At 44.8% G+C, this 27,453-nt stretch overlaps 1 protein-coding gene and 1 long non-coding RNA gene across 3 annotated transcripts; both read right to left on the minus strand.

Moving 5' to 3' along the window:
- LOC147889134 (uncharacterized) lies at positions 1–27,453 on the minus strand. Of its 2 annotated transcripts, XR_015542897.1 has the most exons (8): positions 27,157–27,453; positions 26,787–26,986; positions 26,544–26,630; positions 26,215–26,287; positions 25,975–26,083; positions 16,890–17,006; positions 16,711–16,775; positions 1–335 (listed from the first exon to the last, which is right to left on the minus strand). XR_015542897.1 is itself a non-coding variant. In XM_087391562.1 (7 exons), the coding sequence occupies exons 1-6, from the start codon at positions 27,382–27,384 to the stop codon at positions 16,912–16,914; spliced, it is 792 nt and encodes a 263-aa protein (XP_087247688.1). In that variant the 5' UTR covers positions 27,385–27,453; the 3' UTR covers positions 16,456–16,775; positions 16,890–16,911. The 2 variants fall into 2 exon arrangements, 1 of the variants encoding a protein (XP_087247688.1); XM_087391562.1 differs by lacking the exon at positions 1–335 and having other exon boundaries at positions 16,456–16,775.
- Positions 12,852–13,942, minus strand: LOC147889135 (uncharacterized). Its single transcript, XR_015542832.1, has 3 exons — positions 13,831–13,942; positions 13,226–13,394; positions 12,852–13,150 (listed from the first exon to the last, which is right to left on the minus strand). It is a non-coding gene; the product is annotated as an uncharacterized LOC147889135 (long non-coding RNA).

Raw genomic sequence — 27,453 nt, forward strand, 5'->3', positions numbered from 1 at the left:
ACTTTATTGTATCGAATAAACAATCACCAAGACTGTGTTGATAACGTAGGACAGCGTCAATTAAGTGCTAGTTTTCAATACAAGGTGCAAGATCTGGGCCTGTAGTTGCTAAGAGAATTACAACTTCATCATCAAATTAAGTTGTCGTTTCAACATTTGGCTCACAGCAGTAAGGGTGTGTAGAACTGCCATCATACAAGATCCATAATGGGATCGATACGTTTTCATTGCTACACTGCATACATATGTTTCCAATTGCAGATGACCACACTTGAGTTGGTCTTTGAAGGAACTTAGAAAGCCATGCAATAACAAATCTATCTCCCCAAAGACCACTGCATGATATTGGAACACTTATTCGTGTAAGGTATTCGTCATGGCCTCTAAACAACTACGGACTATAACATCCAAAATTTTATTTCGAATCTGCACCACAATGATTAGCACACAATAACCTGTTTCAACACATATTTGGATTTGAGCTTCATACGTGAATAACATGGAGTTAAAATGCATCCTGTTTTTCAACAGGTATGTGACTACATCAAATAAACAATTGCTTGGTGTGTAACCATAATGCATGACATTCTATTTGTGGGTCTATTGTTGCTGTTTTGAATGCCAAGCTCGCCTTTTTTTTCTAAAAAGATAAAAAATCTGTCAACAACAGGGCTACTTTATAGTTTTAAATGAATCATTTTGATGTCCATCTAGAAGCCATGCATAGCTTAGTAAAGAGAATAGAAAATAACTAAAACAATGAAGGTTTTATAAATGATATCTCCTAGACATGCAAAGTATACTATAAATTATATCTCCTGGACTAGTAATTATATGCGAAGTGTTGATGGCAACTTTGTTGGAATATGGAAGCAAGAACTAGAAACTAGAAAACTAGAAGTGAAATAATAACAAGATTGAAAGACAAGAAGTACCTTGAGAAGAGTGTAGACAAGACACAAGCTAGATAGATAGATTGCAATGATGTGACCCATGAATATATGGGCCAAAGTACAAGACATAAAGCAAGAGTGCTTATGGGATAATTGTAGAGGTGCCACATGGCACACACTCAAGACACAAAGACTAGACTAGACTTAGACAAATGTAGACTAGGGAAATAGTACACTTAGTGTGCACTTATCTCCAACACCCTCCTTAAGTGGACACTAGGAGTAAGACAGAAAGACAAGACTAGAAGATAGACATAAAGACTGATAGACTGAGAGACAAGATAAAGACATGACAGACAAAGATCCTGAGACACCCCTCCTCAAGTGATATCCTCATATGGGTCCACAAGGGTAGGGACAAGATGGATCTAAAACAAAACACAGTCAGATTGATAGACAAATAGACAGACAGACAAGACTAGATAGACAGAAGACTGACTATAGTCAAACAGAAAGACCAAGACACTAGAACCCTTTGACCTACATCATCGGTGGTCAAAGTGGTAGACAAGAAATAGAACCAATCAGAAAGCCCACTTCTCATCATATGAGGAAGGAACAGTAGGATCAGCTGATGGAGATGTTGCAGCAGCATGGGCTGAGGTAGATGCAGGGGCTGATGTAGAGGGTTTGGAGTAGCAGTCCCTCTCCCAGTGATTATCACAGTCACAAATGGTGCATGGATGAGCCTTGAAACAGTCCTTCTCCATATGATTAGTTTTGCCACAATGGGTGCAAGGCTTTATTACCTTAGAACTTCCTTTCTTTGCTAAAAATGCAGTGTCAGTTACCTTTCGTTGTTGAGTTCTTTCTTCCTCTTGGAGAGCATTGATGATACCTTCAAGAGAAGGATTATTGTGATACTTGAAGGTAGTGACAAGAGTAGCATAGGTGTCAGGTAAGCTTTTGAGAAGCACAGCAATAGCAATATCTTCGGAGATGGGAGACTTTACTGATGCAAGCTGAACCATAAGACTACGAAGATAATTGACATGAGAGGCTATAGTAGCTCCTTCTTGCATATGTAGATCAAAGAATGAGATCATAAGTGCAATCTTAGAGTTTTTAGATCGGGGTCCAAAAAGGGTATCCAAAGTGATCCATGCTTAAGGAGCAGACTGTATGTCGGAGATGTGATGAATGTAATCATCTCCAAGACCGAGCAAGATGATAGCATAGGCTTTGTCATTCTTGGCAGTGACAGCTTGCTCAATGTCGGGATCTTCGGGAGTAGCACGGTGAACAATGTCCCAAAGACCTTCTTTCATAAGATGGCACTTAATTTTGATTTGCCAAGTATGAAAGTTGGACCCATTGAATTTGTAAGAGTGCTTATGGGATAATTGTAGAGGTGCCACATGGCACACACTCAAGACAGAAAGACTAGACTAGACTTAGACAAATGTAGACTAGGGAAATAGTACACTTAGTGTGCACTTATCTCCAACAAACTTTCCTTTTTCTTTGTTTTATTTGACTTTCTTTTTCCTTACAGTCTCAGTAAACAACAATCTTTTCACCGACAGGCATAAAGCCCGTTAGGCAGGCATGAAGCCCGTTTGGCAGGCATAAAGCCCGTTAGGCAGGCATAAAGCCCGTTTGCCTGGCATAAAGCCCTTTCAATAGGCAAACATGTGAGCTGGCTTTGCAAACTTTCCAAGGGAACTGGCTTTTCAAGCAAATGGCTTTTTCAATTGCAATTTTTTTTCGTTTTTCTTGAGGCAACGACTTCAATAGCATACTCGTCCTCAGCTTTTGAATTCTATGAGACACATTCGTCTTTAGGATCTGTTATTAGTACTAGGAAACAAATACATTCCAAAATCGTCATCACTTAAGACTATTCAAAAGTGCACTTAACTGTACATATACAGTGACACTTAAATCCCATGCGTTATCTAAGAAAACCCTTTCAAAAATATCTTGAAGCAGATGGTACCAAAATGCTATCTATAATGAAATATTTAATGAAAGGGAATGGGCACATTCATTGACCAGCTTTTTGTGATCCCATGTGCCATTTGAGCAAACCCTTACAAGGATACCCCAGAGCAGATGGGATACACAAAAGCAGACTACAACAAAAACATTCCATAATTCTTTTTTTTTATAAAAGAAAAATTCTAGAAAAAGAACATTCACTGACCAACGCCTATGAATTCCATGTGCCATTTCAGCAAACCTTTGCAAGGATACCCCAAAGAAGATGGAAAACATGTACACTTTTTATGCATAGGAGTATTTTCAAAAAATTGATTGGAAGAAAATCAAGACCATCACCACTTACGAGTATTTAAAAGTGCACTCAACCATACATATACATTAACGCCGTTTAAATCCCGTGTGCCATCTGAGCAAACCCTTTTGAGAATACCCCAAAGCAGATAGGACTAGCGCTCTCTCTCTAATGAAATATTTAATGAAAGAGAACGGGCGCATTCATTGACCAACCATACATATAAGATAACGCTCAAATCCCATGTGCCATCTGAGCAAACCCTTTTGGAAATTTTCCAAAGCAAATAGGACCAGCGCACACTCACTAATGAAACATTTAATAAAAAAGAACAGGTGAGATGCACAAAAGCAGAGTACAATGAAAACATTCCACAATGTTCTCATAGATGAAAGTGAATGCATAGAAGCATGCCTTGCTCCAAACAGAAAGCGTTTTTTGTTAAAGATAGTGTAAATCGCACTATCCACATAGGGCATAGGGGCAAACCCTAACGCTAACCCTAAGGGGTTCACATGTATATCTTCATGTTCATTGTCAATACACTTAGTGTACAGGTAGCTATATCGTGTGCACTCCTCTATCTCTCCCTCTCTCACTTCCGCTATCATGGTATCAGAGCCCATGGTGCTTCCACTCCCTTCATGAGTGTCAAGCCCTCGTTGCATGAGGCATCTTCCATTGAGAGAGATTTCCATCAGAGAGAGTCAAGCCCTTGCTTTCGTCAAGGTGTCAAGCCCTTGTTCCGTCAAGGCACAAGCCCTCTCCATGAGGCACCTTCATCATTTCTCAAGCTCATCTTCTAGAGCTCATTGCCATCTTCGATTTGAGACGGAAAGCTTAGGATTCCACTTTTTGGAGCTCAAGATATCCTCTATTGAGTGATGTTGTCCATTCTTGACTAATTCATGTTCATTTCTATGAGATTTGTAAGGTTATTTCTGAGTTCAAGTGAGGTGAGTGTTTGAAAGGTTTGAGAGTCAAGGCTGGTTATCCAGCATGAAAGAGAGCGTCTCTTTTGTGAAAGAAGGTTCTCGGTCTACCTACAACGGCTTTCAACCCAAGCAGCTCAAAAGCTCTCCTCAACGTGCATTCGACACACACGCCAACAACTTCAAGCCAAAACGACAAGCCAGTCATTATTTCTGGTGGGCTTCCACCATGGCGCCGACGACAGGTGTCTCCCACTTTTAGCAGCCCAACTACTCGCAAACCTGGCTAATCAAGACCTCCTTCTGTCCCACAGAGCCTCGCAGCTCTAAAGCGACTCCTGCTTCTCCAATCGAGCTCCTGGCACAGCAGACCCAACGACCTCGTTCACGGCTCCTTCGCAAGGCAAGCCTCCAAACAGTGCAGCTACAAATAGCAACGAGCAACTTTCTACGACTCTACGTCGCCTTGCACGCCCCGCGGCCGAAGCTTCACGACGAGCAGCTCCTCACGAATGACTGAGCGACTTCATAGCAAGTCACTGCTTCAGCGACCCAGCCCCGACAGGTCTCAGCGCCTTCTCCAAGCAAGCGGCTCCCAAGGCAAAGCTCATGGCGACTTAGACTGGCAGTCTCAGCCAACATCCACAGGAAGCTCCACCGATACTCCTCTACTCTCTCGACATCAATAGTGCAACCGCCATAGTCATCTCCTCCAACGAAGGCTCCGCTTGGGCGGCTAAGCTAGCCGCTGCTGCAGAAGTCGAAGAGTCGCGTATACAACGCCATTCACAAGACGACTTCAACGCCCGTCGCCTCCATCTACGATCTCTGAAGAAGCAGAGGCACTAAGCACAGCCCGACTCGCTCTAGCAACTGACTGCTTCTACACGGGTTCTAGCGTCGCTCTACACAGCGCGCATGCAACGGGCACCTATGATCAACCATCGCCACGAGCTCTGCCATCGCCGTAACCGCCACGGACGCACTTGGTAAACGCCACAACCTTAGACCTAAGGTTTGGCAAAATTCCACGTGGCATGTAACGTTCAGCCTCGGTTAGCTCACTGTGACCCTGGGTTTGAACAGTGGTCAAAGTTGTGCCACGTGGCACCTTAGCCATAGCTTCCACGTCATCCCCACGTGCCACGTCATCTTGACACGTGGCACATGCCACATCATCTGCAATTCAGTGCCACCTCAACAATGAGTCAACTACCACTTCAATGCCAACTCAGCATGACACTTGGCAATCTTCGTCTAGGCACAATTGCGTCTTCATAGGCACATTTGTAATTTACATGTGGCCACACATTGTTACATCATCACATGTGCCACCTCATTTTTTCTACCCTTCTTGGGACAAAGTATGGTGCAGATTTCAAATGCCCATAACGTTTGTTCCAAGTGGAATTTGGAGGTGATCCAGAAAGCAAAATTGCTCACCAACTCGCGCTCTATGCGCTGAGCACCTCAGATCTGCCATCTGACATTTCCACAGGTCACCATCATTGATGCCTCATCATTGGGACCACCTCTTGATCCTCTGCAGCACACCCAACACTTAAATTGAATTAAGATAAAATTCACTTGTTGTATTTTTGCACATCAACGTGTAGTCTAGTTGTAGACTAGTACCGCCATAAAGGAGTTCCAACTCCAGAAAGCCAAGTCAGCCATTGCCACATTACCCTATTAGTTCCCACTGACATCAGTCCATGCGGTTCTATCATCGATGTACACATCTGACACCAGTTCAATTCTCTTGGCATTTGGCACTTCATCACCTCAGAGTGACACTTGGCATTGATCTTCTTCTCAGATTCAGGATTGTTGCACCTGTGCACGCACACATGCCACCCATATACAGTCAAAGTTATTGACTATTTTTTGCATTGGTTTTCATACACATACATTAGCCTTGTACAACCTCTTGGCTACACCCGACACGCAGTTGTCATCATTCTACTATAGGCACACAGCAATTCTCACATGACTTGGTTCTGATAGTTTAGCATAAGCCCCCTAGTATCGGCTCTCACACAGTGTTCTCATGGGTAGGCACTCTCGTTGGTACACGAGTAAGTCTCTTGCACAAAGCACCAGACCGTCTCCATCATGGAGTTATCCACATCACACCGTTGATGATACACCAGTCATGACTCCGGACGAGATCCGTGAGTGGAAAGAGAACCTTCTTCGACCATTTATTGCCACAGGGTATGTTCTAATATATGATGCCGACTCGAGCCTCATTGGCCTTGACAGATCAAATGTAGACACCGATACTTTACATGTTAGCATGGATCAGTCTGTTTTTTATCATGCACATTTTTCAGTAAGCCCTCAACATGAGGCACACTCCTCAATAAGCCCTTAGTACGAAGCACATTCAATAGTAAGCCCTCAACACGAGACATATTTGATGATAAATCCTCAGTACGAGGCAATCCCATCGACATCGACTCAGACTGATTCTCGTGATGCACATCCATTACCTTCATGCATGGATCCGACTCCATCCTTTGCCACAAATGCAAATACTCAATAGGAGTTCACCTATGATCATGCAGTTATTCAACAGGTAAGTCCTCAGTATGAGGCACTCACATCTTCTGCCGCATGCAGAGATATATGCCCCGGCGCATCCAGCTCTTCAGGTGATTCCATTTCAGTAACCATCACTGATGCTTTCACCTCTAACACAAAGCATACCTTGGGCTCTGTTCCCTTCAGCAATACAAATCAGCACATCAGTCTTCAAGACATTCCAACATCGGCTCAATCACGCCGCGTTGCACCCTTGGATCCAACGATCACCACCTCTTTTGATCAGCAAATCATTCCTCAGTATGAGGATACTTATGCATCGGTGCGGTCTTGCCTCAATGCAATAGACATTATCAGGTTCAGCCATAGCGCAACCTGGGGAGACTGAGTGTTTCATCATGCACTCATGACCGTCGTATACAATCCATACTCGATGCAAATCAGTGGTTGGATCCAAGATTATAGATTAGTCCCTTCATCAGCATTCGGCACCACATATGGCTCAGGGACATCTTATGATTTTTCAGTTGTATTTCAAGCTTCTAGGCCTTTATACTGTCAGCTCCTTCTCGACGAGCCTATGACAGTTGTTACATCCCATGCCGATGGATGTTTAGCTATGCACACATCAGACGACCTCCACCTCATGACAGTTGAGCATAGAGGTTTGACAAGTTTCCATACCTTGTCAGTTTTATGGGCTTCTTTAGCAGAGCAGCGTATCATACCTGCACCTTCGGCCCTAGATTTTCAACCCTTAGATCACTCTGTCCACACCGACTATGCGATCTTTTTCGACCCCGCATCATTCGACAAAGATTATACTTCTACAGCAATATACCTCACACATTGTTGTCAGTTCTTTTGTGTTGTTGACAACCTCGTATGTCACAACCTACCGGATTGTTTCTCCATAGCTACATCAATTAGCTTCACATCTGGATGCCTCTTCTTCAAAGTAGCTGCACAGTCCACGGTGACTCATGACATGTTTAGCACGCAGCCATAAACACACTTGTTCACGCAGTCATCTTTCAATCAACCAGTCTTCAATCCACGTAGACCTGACTTTCTGCATATTTCCTTTCTCTTCCTTTCGGCCTATCTTCTGGGTTTTATTCCTAAAGGCAAAGGATGACCCACATCTTAAGAGAGAAAAATCCACATTATGTACAAGATCGTAAGTTATACTCATTGTACATGCTTCCGCTACGTAGCACTGTGCTCACATACTCACATACTACTTTGATTTCCTTTCACTTTTGGATGCTAGCATATGCACCAAACGGAAACCACAAAAAGGTCTTATACATGCACCCTCTACTTACCCAATGCAATTTAAGAGGAGATCTTAAAGAAAGTGTAAATCGCACTATCCACATAGGGCATAGGGGCAAACCCTAACCGTAACCCTAAGGGATTCACATGTATATCTTCATGTTCAATGTCAATACACTTAGTGTATACGTAGCTATATCGTGTACATTCCTCTCTCTCTCCCTCTCTCACTTCCGCTATCATTTTTACAAAGTCCAAACGAGAAATTCGATTCATAACATTTACTTCAAGGCCTTTGGGTTCTAACAAGAAAACTTTTCACTAGTTTTGTTTATCTAACCAACCTTTCAATGACACTAAATGGGAATCTCGATGGCCCTCCTCAGGTGGTTTTACTTGCTTTCCACACGAGGGGGGACAGTAGTGTAGTAGATTACACCATGGGATCCCCTGCCTTTACCTCATGTATCACCGACTTCACCGTAGCACCACTCCCTCCAGGAGCTGATCACACATACCTATTCTTCACTATCGCCACCCCACGCTTAGCCACACCACACACACCACATAGGAAGCACGACACCTACCACGACACACTTTGATCACAACCTCTCCCCTGTCTACTCTGGACACCTAAACAAACTCACCTACATCGATCACATACCACTCATAGAGGAGCGTGCTGTCCTGATTAGTCGCACACTCCACGAGGCTGCCCTTCAAATCTTTCCCCACACCACACAGTCCACTAGACCACCACCTCTTGGTTCTGTACCCTACAACAACTAATACGATGCAGAGTGCAAGGCTTATCACCGACAACTCCGACTTGAAACCAGATATCACCTCCCGAACACACCACACGGTACACAAGTACCGACATCTCGTATGTCAGAAGAAGCAAGCATTTCTTCGTCGAAATGAGGAGCTGCTGAACACCTTATACAGCAGCAACTCTAAGGATTTTTGGCGAAGATTCCTTGAGCGTAGGTCTCCATCACCCCTCACCGCCATGAGAGCTTGGCACACATATGCACGCCATCTTTATGATGTCTCACACCAACCTACTCCAGATCTCATTCACCCCCCTCCCACCACTTGCACGTTGTTCATCAGAGGGGGAGTCAAGGACACAACATTAAAACTGCACAATGGCCGAGCTAAGGATCACGAGGGACTATGCATTGAGTTTATCGCATATGGGATCAACAAGTTAGTCTTGATCCTAGCAAAGCTATTCAATGATGCTGTTTGCCTTGGCTTCCTCCGCACTTGGGCACTCAACACCATCACACCCATCCACAAGGCAGGGGATCCCATGGACCCGAGTAACTACAGGACTATCATGATTGGACATGTGATGTCCAAGATCTATGCAACAGTATTGGATGCGCCGATCAGCCTATTCGCAGAGATGAGAGGGCTCAGAGCAGAGGATCACGCCGGTTTCAAGCGAGACCATGGGACTATGGATCACATACTTACACTCAGGAGTGTCATTGAGGAGGCCAGATCACAAAAGGAGAGGGTATATTGCTACTTTGTGGATTTTTGCAAAGCCTTTGACACAGTACCTCGAGCTCGTCTCATCAAACACCTACAAACACTGGGATTTGATCAAGAGATCATCTGGGCAGTCATGGCACTTTATGAGAGAATCTCAAGCCGAGTTTGAACAGGCGCAGGTTGGACAGGTGAGATCTTGAGTACCATAGGGGTCAAATAGGGTTGTCCCTTATCACCAACCCTATTTGGCCTCTACATCAATGAGCTCGAGACTTTCATGGGAGCTTCCGGAGGGACCAGTTGCTCACTTGTCGGGATTCTTCTTTATGCAGATGACGTGGCACTCTTGTCGTCCACACTCGAGGGGCTCTAGCGACACCTGGATGCACTGCAGGCTTTTTGTTTATCCCATGATTTGGAGATCAACCTTGGCAAGACCAAGGTCATGATCTTTAACACCTCTCGAACAATCATGCAATGGAAGCAGTTTACTTTCGATGGGTCACCAGTTGATATTGTATCTTCATACACTTACTTGGGGGTCATCTTCTTAGGCCCGATCTTCACGATGAGACGAACGATGCAGGCTAGACTAAGTAGGGGATACGCCTCACTGGCTCAACTAGAGAGAGAGTGCTTCCACTCACACTTTCAAGACCCTCGAACCAAGGCTCTTCTCTTCGACTCGTTGGTCCCCGACCAGCTGGTATGTATGGCAGTCCTTGTTGGGGACCTGACATGTTAGAGATAGAGTGGACACGGGTGGAGCGCCTGCAGATCCTCATGCTCTCACGGATGATTCGGGGGAAACCGTCTGTACCACATCACATCATTCAGGCCGAGTTTGGTGCTTCTCCACTCCAACTAGATGCAGCCTTTTAGACCATCACATATCTACACTGGGTTAGATAGTATCGGGACTGCACATCAGGGAGACAGAGGTTGCCATGGTTGGCTCTCGATTCCTCCATGAGGTTGGCAGCAAAGGGAGACGAGCGATACTGGTATGCACGAACTCACAGATGGTTTGTGAGACTAGGATTTCACATCGATAGGATACCTCCTTTTCAGTACAGTTTAGATGCCCCTCCGGTACTCCCACCCACCATCCCGATCGGGCCACACGCCAACCAGGTCATTCGAGAGGATCTCCTGCAACTACACACCTTTAGGACCTGGTTGGAGCCGAGGGAGCTTCCAATGAAGCTGAGTTTCTACAAAGATTACTGTCTTCGTATTTCGAAGGAGGGATTCATCACACCACCAGGGTACACTGAGCTTCATATGCCTCACTCACTACGGATCTCCATCGGACAATTTTGGGTATCATCGCACCGCCTCCGCATAGAGAGCGGCAGAGCAAAGGGGATCCCTAGGAAGCATCGCATATGCATATTGTGCGATTGTCAAGAGGTTGAGTCGGAGAAGCAATTTATTTTCAGGTGCCTAGTGTACTACGAGGTCCGAGGTCGCTACCACTGTCTCTTCAGAGACAGCTCTGGGCTCCTTTCCAGATTCCTCGCCTACTCAGATCAGAGATGCCTTGCGGCCTTCATTCACAAGGCGATCCGACACAGAGTACTTACTCAAGCGACGGGGCTTGGCCACACCATCAGACACCTCTCAACGCAAGGTCACAGAGTTCTTCCCATCGAGTGGCATTGACCGTCCAATCTCTAGCCGCAAACGTGACAGAGACCCCGACTCGACGATCGCAACAAAACACGAGACATCGAGGGGACCGCACGGGACACCTTAACAGACGCCAACACCTCATCACAGGCTATGCACCAACCATGGCAACATGACATACGAAGGATTACGTTCCACTCGTCTTTTTTCTTTTCATTGTCATACCCAGATGTATTTGATTATGTATGATGAGACTTAGAATTCAGCACGGGTGACGATGCTCGTTTTAGTAGCTCCACCCTTACTGTGATTTGTATCAGGTTTTCTTTCAATCTCATAGACCAAGACTCTAATAAAATTTCTCTCTTTCTTTCTTTCTTTCTTTCTTTCTTTCTACATCTCTATCCCAATCCAATCCCCAACTCTTTCTTGTGTTCTTGACCATTTGTAGTCCTTGCACTTGCTGATCGAAGTGTTTGACCGAAGTTAAACCTAAAATATTTTTCTCTTTTATTCATATTCTCCTGAGACGGAGGCAATCGTAAAATCTTGTTGATGTGTTTGCACGTCTCCTCAAACTGGAGAAGAGTTAGAAACAATCCTAAGGTTCATTTGCTTTCAGATTGCAACACTATGTATGCTTCGTTTCACAAATCATAATCCACCAGGCATCTTCTGGTAATTCAACGCTTCCCCGCCGCTGAAACAAATGTTGACATGTTTTGGTCGTACAAGTGGATCAGGCAAAGATGAAACAGTTGTTCTTCACTATCGTCCTTCAGTTCTTTATCCACCTCAAACCCGTCTTCCTTATCCTCTACTTCGCAAGGCACTTATGTCACCTATGGGGTCATCGACCGCTTGCGTTTTGAAGCAGCTAGTTGAAACTCGGTTATGATTTCAAATTGGGCTTCCGGATCGTTGATCACATCATTCTCTCGCAAAGCTTTATTGCGATTCTCCACTGCTTGCCACGCCAATATGGACAAGCAAAGTTTGTAGCAGCAAAGACGATTTTGCTGGTGTCTAGTACTTCGTCGATATCATTCATATAAAAAATGCCTTGTATGACGATGGCTTACCCCTCCAAGAAACTGGAACCTCCGCTTCTCCCTCCCCTCGCCTCCAACCACACCTGGCTCATGGGTGACAAGGCGGAAGTGTACAACCTCGACGGCTGGTGGGCGAGTATCATGTCTCGTGCTTTGACCAAGGATCGGGTCATTCTGTACTCCGTGATGAAATGGAGTTTCCTTCCAACAAGCTAAGGTGCTTGCATAGCTGCCAGGATGGAACGTAGACCAATCTCACCGATCGTATGTCGGAATTGTCACATTCTTGTGATGCTCCTTAATCACTTTCCCTTGTAGTCTTAAAAGCTTTTGTGCTTTTGCAGGCCGAGAGACAAGAACGGGAGGAAGGCAAGACAGACCTCCCTCCCCTCCCATCGCGCTCCCCCTAGCCCTTGGCCCCTACCACCCTTCGTGTCTCCTTCCCTTTGCCTGCCTTTTGGTCTATTTGATCTACTTCCTCCTCTTCCTTATTTCACTTGATCTACTTCCTCGTCTCCTTGATCTACATGATCTTCTTCCTCCTTGATCCAGTTGATCTACTTCCCTCCCATCGCCTTGATCTACTTGATCTACTTGCCCCAAATCTCCTTGATCTACTTCCTGGTCCTCCTCACGTGTTTGAAAAAGGCCATAATGCTTGGATTCGTTCGATGGTGTGCATTTTGCGGGATAAAGCTACAAGGGCACAAGAAGCCAAAACCAGCCTGTGCAGGTTGAAAACTGTTGTTTTAAAGCCTTTAACGACCTCAAACCCACGAAACGACCACGACACTAAGTGTAATACCTATTTTCGATGACTGGGGCGACTGGCAATTGGACCGAAACTGGGAACGACAGAATGCAGAATAACGAGAGGTTACCGAGGCGAGGGTTATTACAAGATTTAAACTACACAAGTTCGATGACTTGGAAAACAAGAAGTACTGCTTACAGATGCCCGTTGCTAATTTGTGATGCTACAGCTCTCGCGGCTCGGTCCTCGCCCCCCATTTCCTGAGTGCGCGCACACAGAGGCATCTTATAGACCAAAAAAGACTGCATCTAACAGACAAAAAAAGAAAGAATTACCTTGAACATGACTTCAAAGCGTCCTAAAATTGAGTCCAAATAACGGCGAGAAGCCCAACGACCAAGCGTGGAAGTGATTTGGGGCGTCTTTTATATATTGCAGCTATCTGCTTCGCATCATACTCATTCAGCTGTTCAGCCTTGGACGTTGCTGCTGCGGCTATGTAACCTGAATATTTGGACGCACTCATTATTAGTCATGACCAGATGAGAAGGTGTGGCAACAGAGGCGCAGAGCTGTTTGAATGTCGAAAGTCGCCATAACTACAATCTAAGCTCTTCCTACTTCAATTGCACCACAATAGCAAGTTACGTAAAGCAGCAAACACTTCTCAACCACCGAGCTACTGAAGCACGGTATTTGTTCCCAATTTGGTAAACAGTACCACAATCCCAGCAAAATTCAGAGGAGCGGCGGAACATAAGAGGTAAAGAGCCACAAAGATGACGAATTCATGGAGAAAGGCAAATACAAAACCAACGAAGGAGATTCTAAGCTTAAATTGGATGAAGAATACAGGAAAGGCATAATGCTATCCAAAGCAAACGCACAATCTATCCAAAGCAAGTGAGACAGCAAATTTCGAGCGCCAAAAGAAGAATACCTTGTCGTGGACGACAGAGGAGCTAGGGGGAAGAGGGGTAATGGCGAAGCTGCAAGGTGGAGCTTTGGCAAGATGTGGCTATGGCAAGAGCTATGGAGAGGGAGGGAGTATCTGGTTGGCTATGGAAAGAGCTATGAAGACGAGATCAAAAAGCACTTCGAGCTGTCTATAACGGCAAGAGTTTATGAATTCTGCTAAAGCGGGAGTTCCCTCAAAAAATGGAGTTTGGGAATTTAAAAAAAGAACAAATAATCACAAAACGTGGGCCAACTCAATCCTTAAGCACTGTCTCTAGGAGAGCGAGTGCTAACAAATGAAGTGCAAAAGAGACACTACACAAAAATTTGGGGTATCAATAGTAGAGATGCAAAGTTATTTGCCAAGTAGCATGGTATGGTGGAATGGAGAAATGACACCCTAATCCAACGCACAATACCCCTAGCTATCCCCAATTGCATGGAATTGCGATCTACCACATGAGTACAAAATGCGTGGTATTTTTAATGGGCATTAACAATAAGGGCAAGATCAAGGACACCTTGAAAGACTTGCAAATGCAACAATGACGAGGGTGAGATGCATAGACAAAAACTGTTGCGCAGTGTCGTGACAATTCTAATTGTCCAGATCAACCATCTCAAGGCTAGAGGGTTCAACACATAAGAACTACTTTGCAAGACAAAAAACGATGAGTATACTGTCATGTATAATTTTGTTAACTTTGCACCCCAAGTAGCAAGAGCATTGCCAAGAGCAAAAAGTGCTAGAGTTAAGCAACCACGATGTATTACTAGAGGTGGCAATCTAAATAGATCACGAATTCTAGCAGCACATGCAACCCATGAAGACCGATATGCTTAATGTTAATGAACAACAAGCAACCTCTTTATGCTGCAACACTCATGGGACATTGCAAGCAACTAACTTATCAAAATTTGTTTAGAATGCACAATTGAAAGACAAAAGCAACCAAGACGAAAAGCAAAAAGTGCTAGAGCTAAGCAACCACGATGTATTACTAGAGGTGGGCAATCTAAATAGATTACGAATTCTAGGAGCACATGCAACCCGTGAAGACCCATGATTGTGCATGATATGCTTGATGTTAGTGAACAACAAGCTTGCAACACTCATGGGACATTGCAAGCAACTAACTTATCAAAGTTTGTTTGGAAACCGCAATTGAAAGACAAAAGCAACCAAGACGAAAAGTGTTTCTCATGTAGTGAATGTAACCCCAATATGAAGTTGGTCATCGCAATTTTCATGCTAAGTTCTAGTGTAACTATAATTCTATGAGAGTTGACAAAGCAGCGTCAAAAAATAGCGTAAGATTATTAAGAAAAGTATTTCCATAACACCTACGTAGAAAGAGAACAACACAATTGACTAACCCAAGACCAACCTGAAAACTGCACGGACTAGAGTGGGAGCCTCTAGATCAATGGAGCTTGTCATTAGTATGCAAAAAACACTTCAAGCCTAAGTGAGGTAATTAAAAAATGCTATGGATAGAAGTAGAAACAGTGAAAGAGATAGATGTAAATCGTTAAATCAATTCATCATCTGCTAATGGAACGTTTAGTGTTACAATGAAGGTCTTTTCACCTTCCAATCTAAAAAAGCACTTCCATCTATTTTAACCTATAGCTAAAAAGGCCATAAAAAGAAGAGTATATTCTTTAAAGGGCTATTATTAGGCAATACCAGTGCTTCTATCAATCTAAAAAGCTAGATTATATGTTATTTATGATGTTGGAATCGAATATGCACATTTGGGCAATGGAATGGGAATACCTTTAAAGAGAATACGCATATATAAAGGATCATATCATTTGAAGTTCCACCATAAGTTAGCCACCTTTGTTGGTAAGCATTAATTAAAAATTCGTTTATAATGGGGAAGACGTTAAAAAATTAATTAGGTGATCTGTGTGTGTGTGTGTGTCTATGTGCATCTCTGCCTCTGTCTCTCTCTCTGTGCATGCGTGCGTGCACGCGCGTGTGTAGAGAGAGAGAGAGAGAGAGAGAGATGGATACATACATATGCACATTTGTATGTATTAATGTTTATATTTATGTTTATGTTTAAATATGCATATGCATATACATGTCTATACATAATGCATATTCATATATGCGTGTACACTAACACACAAGTGCTAAATCACAAATTGTGGAAAACATTCAAGAGCCTTTGCTAACCTATCGAACCTACCTTCCCCTTGTATGCACCAGTGTGACAAAGGTGCTCAACCTGGTCATGATCACATCATGTTGTCCATGCATAGGATTTAGAGATTGGAATCCAAACTTCATGATTGGAGCAATAGGCATTGCATCAAGAAGAAAGCTTTTGGGCATGCTATCATGCCAAGGTTTGAGACTAGCAAAGCAGCAGGACACAAATACTAGAAACGAGATAATTTGGCCCCGCTTAGCAGTTCCTCAACCACTTCAGAGGAATCACAGTATAGAGATTGTAAGCCCCAATCAATTTCATAGGGCTTGAAATCACCAAAACACTATTTGCAAGCTTAACAACCTTACCAGTTAATTTGAATCATCAACTCGATTATTGCATGGAGACATCAAAATCAGAGCCATTCGCATATTGCTCTTACCTTTTAACAAATGTACACGAGTCCCTTCACTCCTTTATCTAGTAAAGAACCTATACTTAATTGTGAGAACTTTGATGTTAGCATTAGAAAAGAAAATAAATTTTTCAAATCCTAAATTTTCCATCTGGCTATACACGAAAAGATGAAACCCTTTCCTATATAAAAGCCACAAGAGATCAAATCATCTGCACTGGAACCTCATGCAAGGTATTCCTGCAACATGATTCTTTTAGTACAACTTTTAAGAAGATTTCACCTGATTACTGGTGGAATATATCATCGGGAACATAAGAAGTGCTTCAAACCATGTGAGTCTTCCAGCTACATGGAAACAAACATGAGTTAACCCATTTTGTGTTCCTTAGATCATATCAGACACATAATAAAACAGTATGATGCGATATCAAGGGAGTTTTTTAATTTGGAAAAACTCACCTTTTACTCACTCCAAAGGATGTCAGTCGACTGATCCAACTTGAGCCTTAATGCTTAAAAAGAATGCGCCGTCTCCACTACCTAGAGCTTTCAATGAGAGGGCCTCAGCGGTGCCCCCTGCACATAAAGATGCCTCGATTCACATGATTACACTTGGATGGATTAACAAACAACAAAATACACCCAATTGGAGCAAGGAAATATGACCAAAGCTACAGGTAAAGAAAGTTCCTGAAATTTTACTGTGCCTTCTGGTGTCAACAGGACCTTTACATTGTTACACTATTATTCACACTATGTTTCCTAAGCAATCATTTCACCAAACTACTCTCCCTCATCACACAGTTCCAACATCGCTAGTTTTACTAAGAGCTGGTAAAGCTGCCTCTGGCAATCACATCACTACTCAAGAGTTGAAACCATGTTCACTGGACAAAATAAAGACATAAGCCTTCCTAAGGGCTTCAAGCTAGGTCAATAGCCATTATTAGTACCTTAAAACAAATGGTATGCTGCTGCAGAGGCTTTTTTAAGGTTTACACAATTTTAAATGGCTTCTTTCCTATTGACGGCATGCATTACAGATAGTCCAACCTCAGCTAGCTAGCTGTGTTAGAAATCGACCAATAGAGGGTACGCACAGTGGAAGACTGATAGAAATAGCCCAGGAGCTCACATACTGTGTGTGGGTGGAATCACAAACTTCTTTACTTAATGTCCTTCATATATTGTGTTGTGCATATTAGCAAATAGACAGTGAACCAAGCCAGATATAGAATCCACCAAAAGAATATATTTCCGTCCAAAGCTATGGACACAATACAAGAAATAGATCCAGAATCCCACCATGATGTGGTCCTCTGATCTTACGAAAAGGTTCTACTATCTGCTGGTACCTCTAGATCTCTGAGCCCGCGTGCTCCACTTCGCACATGTAGACTCTCCATCCAAAGATCTCAGCACCTTGCTGCCCTAGTAGACAGCACCTTGCTTCAGCCCTAAGTGAGCTCAGTCTGCAGCACCTCTGGCCCTTCTTTGCCTTCTGGATGTAGGCGCAAAGATGAGGCTCTTGCTGCTCCTCTGCTTGCTGATCTGCTGGATGATGATATGACACCAAGGACCTCCCTTTATATAGGGCAATCCTGCCCCAAATCAACCGACCCAGCAGGGGGATGAAGCAACGCTCTTGCAGGCCAACTTGTCTGCCAATAACCGTCCCTCCTAGGGCCTTCAAAGCTAGGGTGTGCCCTCAATTCCACACAGGGGCCCAGCCCCTATGCAGGCCGAAACCTTGGTCTGTGGGCCAACCAGGTTTGCGGGCCCAACCGACTGGTTGGCTCAGCCCAACCAGCCCTTATTTAAGGGCTCCTTTGCTGGCCCTACCGGGGCTTGCTTTCCAGTCCCACTCCTGCACCATTTTGCTGTTCTACAGTCGCCTTCTGATCCAAGGTTAGATGCCCCGCCATCTCTCCAGCACATCATCTACTTTGATGCAGCCTCTGAAGCTCTGAGTGGGTCTCTTCAATCTTGATGTGCTGCCCACATGGCAGCCTTGCTGCTGTCCATGTGGCACCCACTTCCCTACTCTCTTTTTTTCTCTGGGCAGATACCCTACGTTGCCCTCCCCATATTCTCCTCATTTGGGGGCTTATAGATGGGGAGGTGACCTTTCCAACACCCCCTCTCACCAATCAACACATCTCAGCAACTCGTCGATGAAGTTGCCCCAGCAACTCCCATGATGAAACCCTCTGGAACAATCTGGTGTCGATTGCGATTCCTGGCTTTTCAACCAATGGCTCCTGCTCCTCCAGGTCGAGTCCTACACAAACAAAACATCCTGGTACACAGGTCCATCCAAGGTAGCACTACAAGGTAGCACTAGATGGCACCACCACCTTCAGTGACATTCCCACCCTCAAACTTGAGCAATCCATCTTAGAATTGTCCCCCTCATAATGATAATGAATGAGCAATCAGGAGTCTTCTAGGAACCATGCTCTCAGGGTTTGTTTCAACATGTCATTCCTCCGGCAAGGTCCGCAACAAAAGAACCATCTCGACTCTCGAGAAATGAAATCCCAAGAATATCTCCAGATAACTTGGACCACGAACTCTCGCTAAATTCTCAAGCAAGTCTTCTTCTGGCTTCAGTACACCTTGTGCATAATCACCTTCCAACAATCTGCGTCCGAGATTTGAAGCACATTCACTTTCCCTTCTACCTTCGAAGAAGGCACATTCCTTCCAATCTCGCATTTCCTAAGACATGTGAAAAGCAAATTCTCTCCACAGCATGCCATAAAGACTCAAATTAATGACATCAAGTACATACCAGAATGTCGTACTGCCTCTGTGCTTGCTCTAAAAGCAAACCATGCACCTCATGAGACACATACCAATGACCAGTGTAATCCTATAATGCCCCCTTCTGAATAACAGTATCCATTTGAACTTGAAACCCTAGGGCACGCCATGGAATCCACCCTCATGTTAGTATCAACAGCCACACACCTGGAAGAGTCCAAGCACTCCTCATTATCCTTCACCTTCACAAAGGTCTCTGACTCCCTGTCGGCCAACATCTCAATATCTAACATCTTCACTGCGACTTCTAGTTCTGCATATCTGACGTTAGTAACACATGGAGATGTCACCAAGAAACGTTATTTGACTACCACATTAGTCGAAGCTTTTGTTTCACCATTTGAATCTAGGTCGGACTCCTTGTTCTTTTGAACCGCCTTATTCTTTTTGCAATCCTTCACAAAATGGCCTAGCTCGTCACAATGGAAGCACTTCTTCTTCTGCTTCCTCTTCTTACTAGAAGTGTCCTCTTCATCTCCAGAATCATCCTTCTTGGGCTTGCCACCGCTAGGCTTGCCATGTTCTTTGCCGGCTTTGTCTTTTTGCCAGTAACGCCTTGTCATTGTTGTCTTTGTTATAGAGCTTCTCCTGATCCTCTTCCTGTAGCGATAACGGACCCAACTCCTCTAAGGTCACATGTTTGGTCCTCTATCCGGATGTCATAGTCGTAACGAAGCTTTTGAAACTCTATGGCAGCATCCCAAGTACCATCAAGGTCAACTGGCTTGAGTCTACCTTTTGACCAACCGATGCTAGTTGATCCCTCACCACCTTGACCTTCGTCAATGGTCATGAACCGAATCTCCCTCATCCATATCCATGTTGTAGAGTTGATGCTGAAGAGTCAAGATTCGGGATGTATTATATGTCTCATACAAATATTTTAGAACGGCCCACGCCTCTACTAGCGCGTCAGTCATCTGGATATGAGGAATCACCGAGTCCGACATTTATGGAGTTGGCTTCGGATTTCTATCGACACCTTTTTCAGGCTGAGGAGGAGTCCCCCCAAGGTGCGGGAGGCCCGCGAGGCGGTATGGGAGCATGTCCCAACTGTGGTCTTTCAGGGCGTGAGCAACCAGTTGGATTCTCCCTTCAAAGATGACAAACTTTGGGAAGCTCTCAGGGCACTTCCGACTCAGAAGCGCCCAAGGGAGGATGGGCTGTCCCCGATCTTCTTCAAGAGCTTTTGGCCCTTTGTGCACACCCCTTTTCAGCTAGCCTTTCAGAAGATCTTTGACTCAGGAGCACTCTCACCGCCGTCCTTGAGCAGAGGCTAGATTGTTTAATCCCAAAGGGAGGGGACCGCTCGGACATTCGACAGTGGAGGACCGATCACTCCGCTAGACACCGCATACAAGATCTAAGCCAAGGTCTTGAGTTTGCAGCTACAGCCCCATCTAGTCAGCATCATCCACCACACGCAGAGAGATTTTGTCCAGGAGCGTAGCATTCTCGACAACATCTTCACCTTTTGGGAGGCGCTAGATTGGGCCAGAAAGGAGGCGCAGCCGATCCTGCTGCTAGATTTTGAGAAGGCCTACAATAGGGTAGAGTGGTCCTTCTTGGAGGGCACGATGCAGAGATTAGGCTTCTCAAACAGGTGGATCAGAGGGGTCTCCGCCTTGTATGCAGGGAGTTCCAGTCAGATGTTGATTGGTGGGTTCACCAAGGAGGCCTTCCCGCTCCGTGAGACAAGGCTGCCCACTCGCTCCCTTCCTCTTTCTCTTTGTCGCGGAGGCGTTGGGCTATTTCCTAAGGTCGCAGACGGTTGGCCTCAAAGGGATAAGGCTACCAATCAGATAGGAGGAGGAGCTTCTGAACTCGGAGTTCGCAGATGATACAGCCTTGTATGTGGAGGATTCGAAGGAGAGTGTGGATGTGGTCAGGGGGGCTCTTGAGGTTTAGTGCGTGCAACAAATCTTAGCATGGGTTAGGTCTAGACTTGGACACGTGGAGATTGTGCATGGAGATTTGATGGTCATCAACTTGTGCATGGGTGGGAGATTTACGCTTCTCTCTCTCTCTCTCTCTCTCTCTCTCTCTCTCTCTCTCTTTCTTTCTCTCTCTCTCGAATTTGTTGGCGGAATCACCTCTCTGCCTTCAAGCTGATAGCCATGATTCCTTCTAGCTCGTGATTGACAACTGCAACCTTGGCAACACATCCTCTATCTCTGTTATAAAGGCTCGCTGCCGTGGTAATAGTGCCTTGCATTTGTTCTAACTCTCCTAAGCAATATCTCTCATCTTGTTAGTGAGTGAAAAATTCTTTGCAGCTTTCTTTGTAGTCTAGTCTTTTACATACAATAAAGATTCAATTAGAGTTCGATCAGTTGATTGCATGTGTGTTGTGTGTAGAAGTAGGCCTAGGTTTTACAGTCAGTACCAGAGCGACCGTTGACAACATGGAGGACAGATCCAATGCTACAAAGCTTGTGGTGTTCACAAGAGCCAATTTTCCGGCATGGCAGCTTTCCTTGCAGCTCTACTTCATGGAAAAAGGCCTAGGTCTCTGGTTTTCGGCACAGACAAGAAACCGACCCGTAGTTCAGCTCAAGATTGTTCTGACAAGGTGATAGCGTGGGAAACCAAGGATTCTTGGTAGAGCTTTGGGAGACAAATATCATCACCACCTTGATCGAGCAAAGTCTGTTCATGAGAACTCGAAACATACACACACACATAATTGTTTGGCTCATGTCTCAAAAATTCTAAGGTTCTACTAAAGCCACAGTTCTTGGTATGAAGACGGGAGAAAAGATGACTCTTGGAGAACATCTTAATCATACACGTGCAATTCTACAACTTCTTGCTGATCTAGGAGTTCGTGTGGAAAACAATGACACAAAGACAATACTTCTCTCTAGCTTGACTCCAGCATTTGCTGATATTGTGAAGATTCTCCGAGTTAGTGATGAGATCTCTTGGGCTAAGATGACTACAACTCTGTTAGATGAGAACCACATGCAGGGTGTGATTGTGAATGATGGGTGGGTTTGTGCATGCAAAGTCCCTAACAAGAAGAATAAACACAGTGATCCTAAGAAGCTAATATGTGGATATTGCAGCAAGCCAGGGCACAAGGAGCAATTTTGCTTCAGAAAAAGTGATGACATAGAAAGGACGAATAAAGAAGCCGCAAAGAACAGAGAGTCTGTACATACGGTTGGCGCTAAAGAATTCACAGGGAATTGCATGGCAGGGCCAAGCATTGACGATGAATGGGCCTTCTGAATAAAGAGTATCGAGAGCCAGGTGCACAGACGCGATGGAGGGTATCGAGGTCACCCTTCCCAGACTATGGCCAGTATTTGGACTAACACAGTACACACTCTCATGGCCATTTGGGCGAGCATGCAGGGATCCTCCAAAGCAGCCACTGCCAGGAGAGTTACTTTTTTCAGAGTTTGGAGATGATCTCCTTTCTTCTCTGAGTTTCCTTCAAGGTTGAGATGGCATTTTCAGCCTCCGCCTTGGTTCTTTATTAGCTCACTTTGAGCTGTTTTTTCCTCATGCATTGCATGATGTACTCCCGCATTTGAGCTTGCTCTCACGGTTTTCATTCATACTTAATGAAAAATTTTCTTGAAAAAAAAAAAAAGAGAGAGTATCTAGCAGTTGAATAAAAGCTCTGAGCGAGAGTCAGAAACTGTTTAAGATTTTCAGTTTGTTTCCTTCTTCGTTGGTCGTGATTTAGTGATGTTGAATAACATTTTCTTCTCTTGGGTTTGTGAGAAAAATGTCTTTTGTTTTGGACTTGTAATGAGAACTCTTGCTTTTGTGTTCTCAAATTCTGTAGGATATATTTTTTGTTACTAGTCACACTTTTGCCCCTGGATTTGGTGGAACCTGCAGGACCTGACTGTTCGGCGAGTCCTGCATCTGTTGCTGCTTCTGCCAACGAGTGCCGGTGCCTATAAAGTGGCCCTGCCAGTCCATCAGTCTGCAGACCTGGTCAGGCTATTTTGGGGAGCCGACTGTTGGGCGAGTCCTGCATCTGTTGCTGCTTCTGCCAACAAGTGCCGGTGCCTATAAAGGCCCTAGCCTTGGGCTTTCGGAACCATCACTAGCCTCACAATTGGCTGCATGGCCTTGACCTTTCCAAAGTCATAATGCCGGTTACAAAGGTCTTGAAGCTTGAGCATCAGCAACTGAACCGGGTCCACCTTATGACCAACTGCTCTGAGTTGATCTCTCAGCACCTTCACTTTCGTGAGGTAGTCCCACACGGTGTCACCCTCCTCCATCCTCATGGTGAATAGCTGATTCCGGAGGTTGAAGATCCTTGCTGTATTGTTCATTTCATACAAGTCCTTCAACATACCCCATGAAGTATCCACCGACTAAATGTGCAGAATCACTCTGTTTGCTATCGTCCCGATTATCATAACAGCGCTAAGGCATCCTTCTCTTCCCACTCTTCTAGCAGGTTTAGATCGGCTAGTTTTATTATCTTTCAGGTCGCATCTTTGATGTCGTCAGGGGGCTTTGGATCTTCTCCTGTCATTACCTTCCACAACTTCCTTGCCACAAGGTCACTCCACTGCTTCACCTTCCAAACAAGGTAGTCATCCCCATCTAGTTTGCCCGCTTCTCCAAAGTTTGGAATTGGCGCATGTGCTGCATTGAACTAGAATAGGACTTGACACAAATGCAACTCAAAACAACAACTAGCAATCCCTCACTGAGACACATCTGTCTGAATCTTGATCACCCTGCTTCTCTCAAGGGTACCTGTCCTTTAAACTTAGGAGCTGATTTCCACAAGCCTGAACTGAAATTTCCTTCCAAAGGTTCTCACCTTCAAGCTTTACGCACTTATGAGTCTTCCTCATTGCTCTAATACTATGTAAGAAACAGAGGGGGGTTGCTTCCTGGAACCAACAATCCCACAGCGGAAGATCGTGTAAATGTAGCCCAGAAACCACACAGTGCTAGCTTAAATCTCACTCCTTTATTGTGCACACAAGTGAAATAGATAGATGCAGAGAATTAATGAGCCATTCATATGAGAGTAGAAACAGTAAATATGTATTTCTCCAAAGATGGACAAAACCTTGTACAAAGGTGTGCAAAGTGTGCCACCTAGATGTTGACCCATGGCACCGCAAAATTGTTCTACTACTCCTCCTGGCACCTTCAAAACTGTCAGCCTCCATGCTTGCCAAGAGTTTCGGTGGACTGAGTAGATGAGCTTCAAAAAGACCTCCTTGCTGCACCCTTGGACAGCCAAACTGTGAGGCACTGTACACATTCCTTCTGACCTTCCTGCTGCTCTGGCTGCAGCACATAAATAAGGCACAGACTGACCTCGATTGCTGGACTTCTTTCCGCTAGAACTGCAACCAATTGTAGAATTGTTCTGAGAGCCCAAGGCTAAGGCCTTTATATAGGGGCTGAATGCCCCCACAATAGCCAGACCAGTCTGCATACTGGCCGGTCAGTCTGCAAACTGGCCCAACCAAACAGTCAGGTCCTTCCCCCTGCTTGCTGACTATTCCTGCCCCAGGCTGCCGACAAACTGCCACATGGCAGCTGTCTATTGGCACGACCTGCCCCTGCACTTCCCCAACTGCTTTCTACAGTCTGTGACCGGTTTTGCTGATACCCAGGCCTGCACCTGCTGCTCCCTCTGCCGACCAGTGCCAGGGCCTAGCCTATAACATGGCCCTGGCAGCCCTGCTACTGCTGTCAGATCTGCCCCCGTGGCAGCCTTCCTCTCTGCCCACGTGGCATCTCTCTGTCCCAAAAGATGCTGACGGAACACCTCCACTATGTATTCATTTGGGGGCTCACGGGTGGGGAGGTGATCTATGTAATCCAAACAGTCAGGACATCAGAGTAAAGGCATTTTATCAATAGACAATCTAGAGTTTACCCATGAAGATGATCCAAGATGGTTCTTAGGAGACTCTCAGGACATCAAAGGGATGGCTTTTTGTCTATACACAATCTACAACTTACCCATGAAGATGGATCCAAGGTGGTTCACATGAGAACTACTCTTGATTGTAGGAATTAATCAAATTGAAACTCCAACTAGTGCAGCTGATGAGAGGATACATCCATGATGTTTGAGTGAGGATTTTTAGGACATGAATAATGATCCGAGGACAAACATGCACTGTAGCTGCTTCAACATTGCACAAGAAAGAAATGTTTCCTAGAGTTTATAGTAGTGAGTTTTTACATCTTGATGCATGCTCACCCATCACAAGGGTGCATGCCTTCCACTGTGGGCTTATGTGTTCAATTTTCTACTGGTAATACAAACTGACTCTGGAAGACATGTGGTGACTTCCATCAGGATCCACTGGTAATTTCTGGCAGCCCAAGCTGCACCCACCCGTCTCTATCTCCAGCATTTGCGCAATTGCACCAACATAGCCCCCCACTGCTCTTCATGACTCATGCTCTACTGCAGCATCTCCTTGCCGTCCAGGCCTGACACTTTGGTGGAATTCAGCTTCTATCTGTGAACTATTTCTTGTCAGATCAAGCTACAATATGCTTAGCCTTATCCAAAATTTTGTTTTAATAATCAAATCTTGCCATGTAAACTAAGGTCCATTGTCTTGTGCGAAAGAAGATGGATTGACATTATCAGACTTACTTTAGCAGTCAAATGTGTGCCATGTACATGCATCTGTGTGGGTGCCTGTGTGTTGAAGCAATTTGCAGATGATAACGAGAGAAAGAGAGAGAGAGAGAGAGAGACCTTCCCTAGACAATCCATGTATCCAACTGAAACCAGCTTGGGGAGGGTGTCCCACAGTTGCTGCATAAAGTGTGGACACTCTATTCCGAACATTCAATTCATAAATTGCCTGCCCAATGGAGGAGAATCAAAGAAGAGACGTCATTCAGTCCTCGCAGATATCAGAGTGGTTAAAACGTTTCCAGCACAAACGAACAATGCGGTGAGGCACCGAGCTCTTGAAAAGTGTCTTCGAATTACCTGGAGGATAAAGCGTTCACCTGCATAATCATCTCGGCTATAGCGTGAGAAAAGAGTCAAACTTTTACCCCATCTGTCAAAGCGGAGAGATGAGAATTCTGACAAATGACAGGAAGGCTAGGAAGCCACTTAAAATAGAAGAAACCAATCATCCCTGGTCCCCACGCCCTTCTAAGTTTGCTTGTAAAGTTGACATTCTGCCAGTAACAGCCGTTGAAAAGGCGCTGCCTGCCCTTCCCCCAGCAACTTACAACCACGAATGTGATCCAAATGCAATCAAAACTTCCAAGGTGTTTTTCAAGTACACAACCAAATTTCAAAACAAGAACCTGTGTGAAGTTGCCAATCCCAGTGCAAGCTGGGACACAAAATCCGAAGAGATAGCACAGGATAGAGTATGATCGTCCTCCTTGGTTCTGAAAAGCGCGATGATCCAAGACACTAAGTACTCTAGCATCAATCTACTATAATCGATGACGGAAATCCAAAAAGTGTGAATCTTGACTCTCAAATGCAGACTTATGGTACACTATCATACGCAACAAGATATGAGGAAGAGTTTATATATGCACCCGATCGTACTCTCCAAAGTCGTGCGGCGCCTATGTTGGAAGTCGGTGTTAACGCTCAAGGCAAGGTTGGCTGTTTGGCAGAGTCTTCTGTTCTCCTTTTTCGAAGGAGAGACGAACGATTTCACAATCCTGAGGCGAAGCTCAGCAAGTTGAAGTTTGCTTCCTTGAAGGAAAGCCTCAAGCACCGTGTTGAATCCTATCTGAAAGAAAATCGCGGCTTTAGATTTTTGTGCTCATCATAGCTACCAACGTAATCGAGCCATAAGCTGCCTCGACGCTCTGTTGGACCCGTTCGGTAGTTTGATATTTCGCAATCCTAGACAAGCAGGGTAAAGCCAACGCAGTACCGCATCCAGCAATTGACACCTACGTTATGTGAACCGGAGAGTTGGACACCGGAATCCAGGTGAGAAACATCCGAAAACAAGCTTTTTCCTTGAGGCTTCTGGGATTGAGATGGAGATATGCCGAAGGAAGGCAAGCGTGGTGCGATCAAAGGAGCAGACTTTTGGGAGGAGAAGCGAGGGTGACGAGAAGCAAGGCCTCGCCAGCCCTTGTAGTGGTGGTGTTGTCGCTGAATCTCGTTGTCCTTGCCCATATTTCCCCCACTCACTCTACCCCCTCTCTCATTTTGTTTTTGTTCCAACAAGACAAGCTGAGTTTTACA

This window comes from Dipteris shenzhenensis, chromosome 20 (genome assembly GCF_047967505.1).
Source record: "Dipteris shenzhenensis isolate YYH24624 ecotype China chromosome 20, Dip_SZ_1.0, whole genome shotgun sequence".
Lineage (NCBI taxonomy): Eukaryota > Viridiplantae > Streptophyta > Polypodiopsida > Gleicheniales > Dipteridaceae > Dipteris > Dipteris shenzhenensis.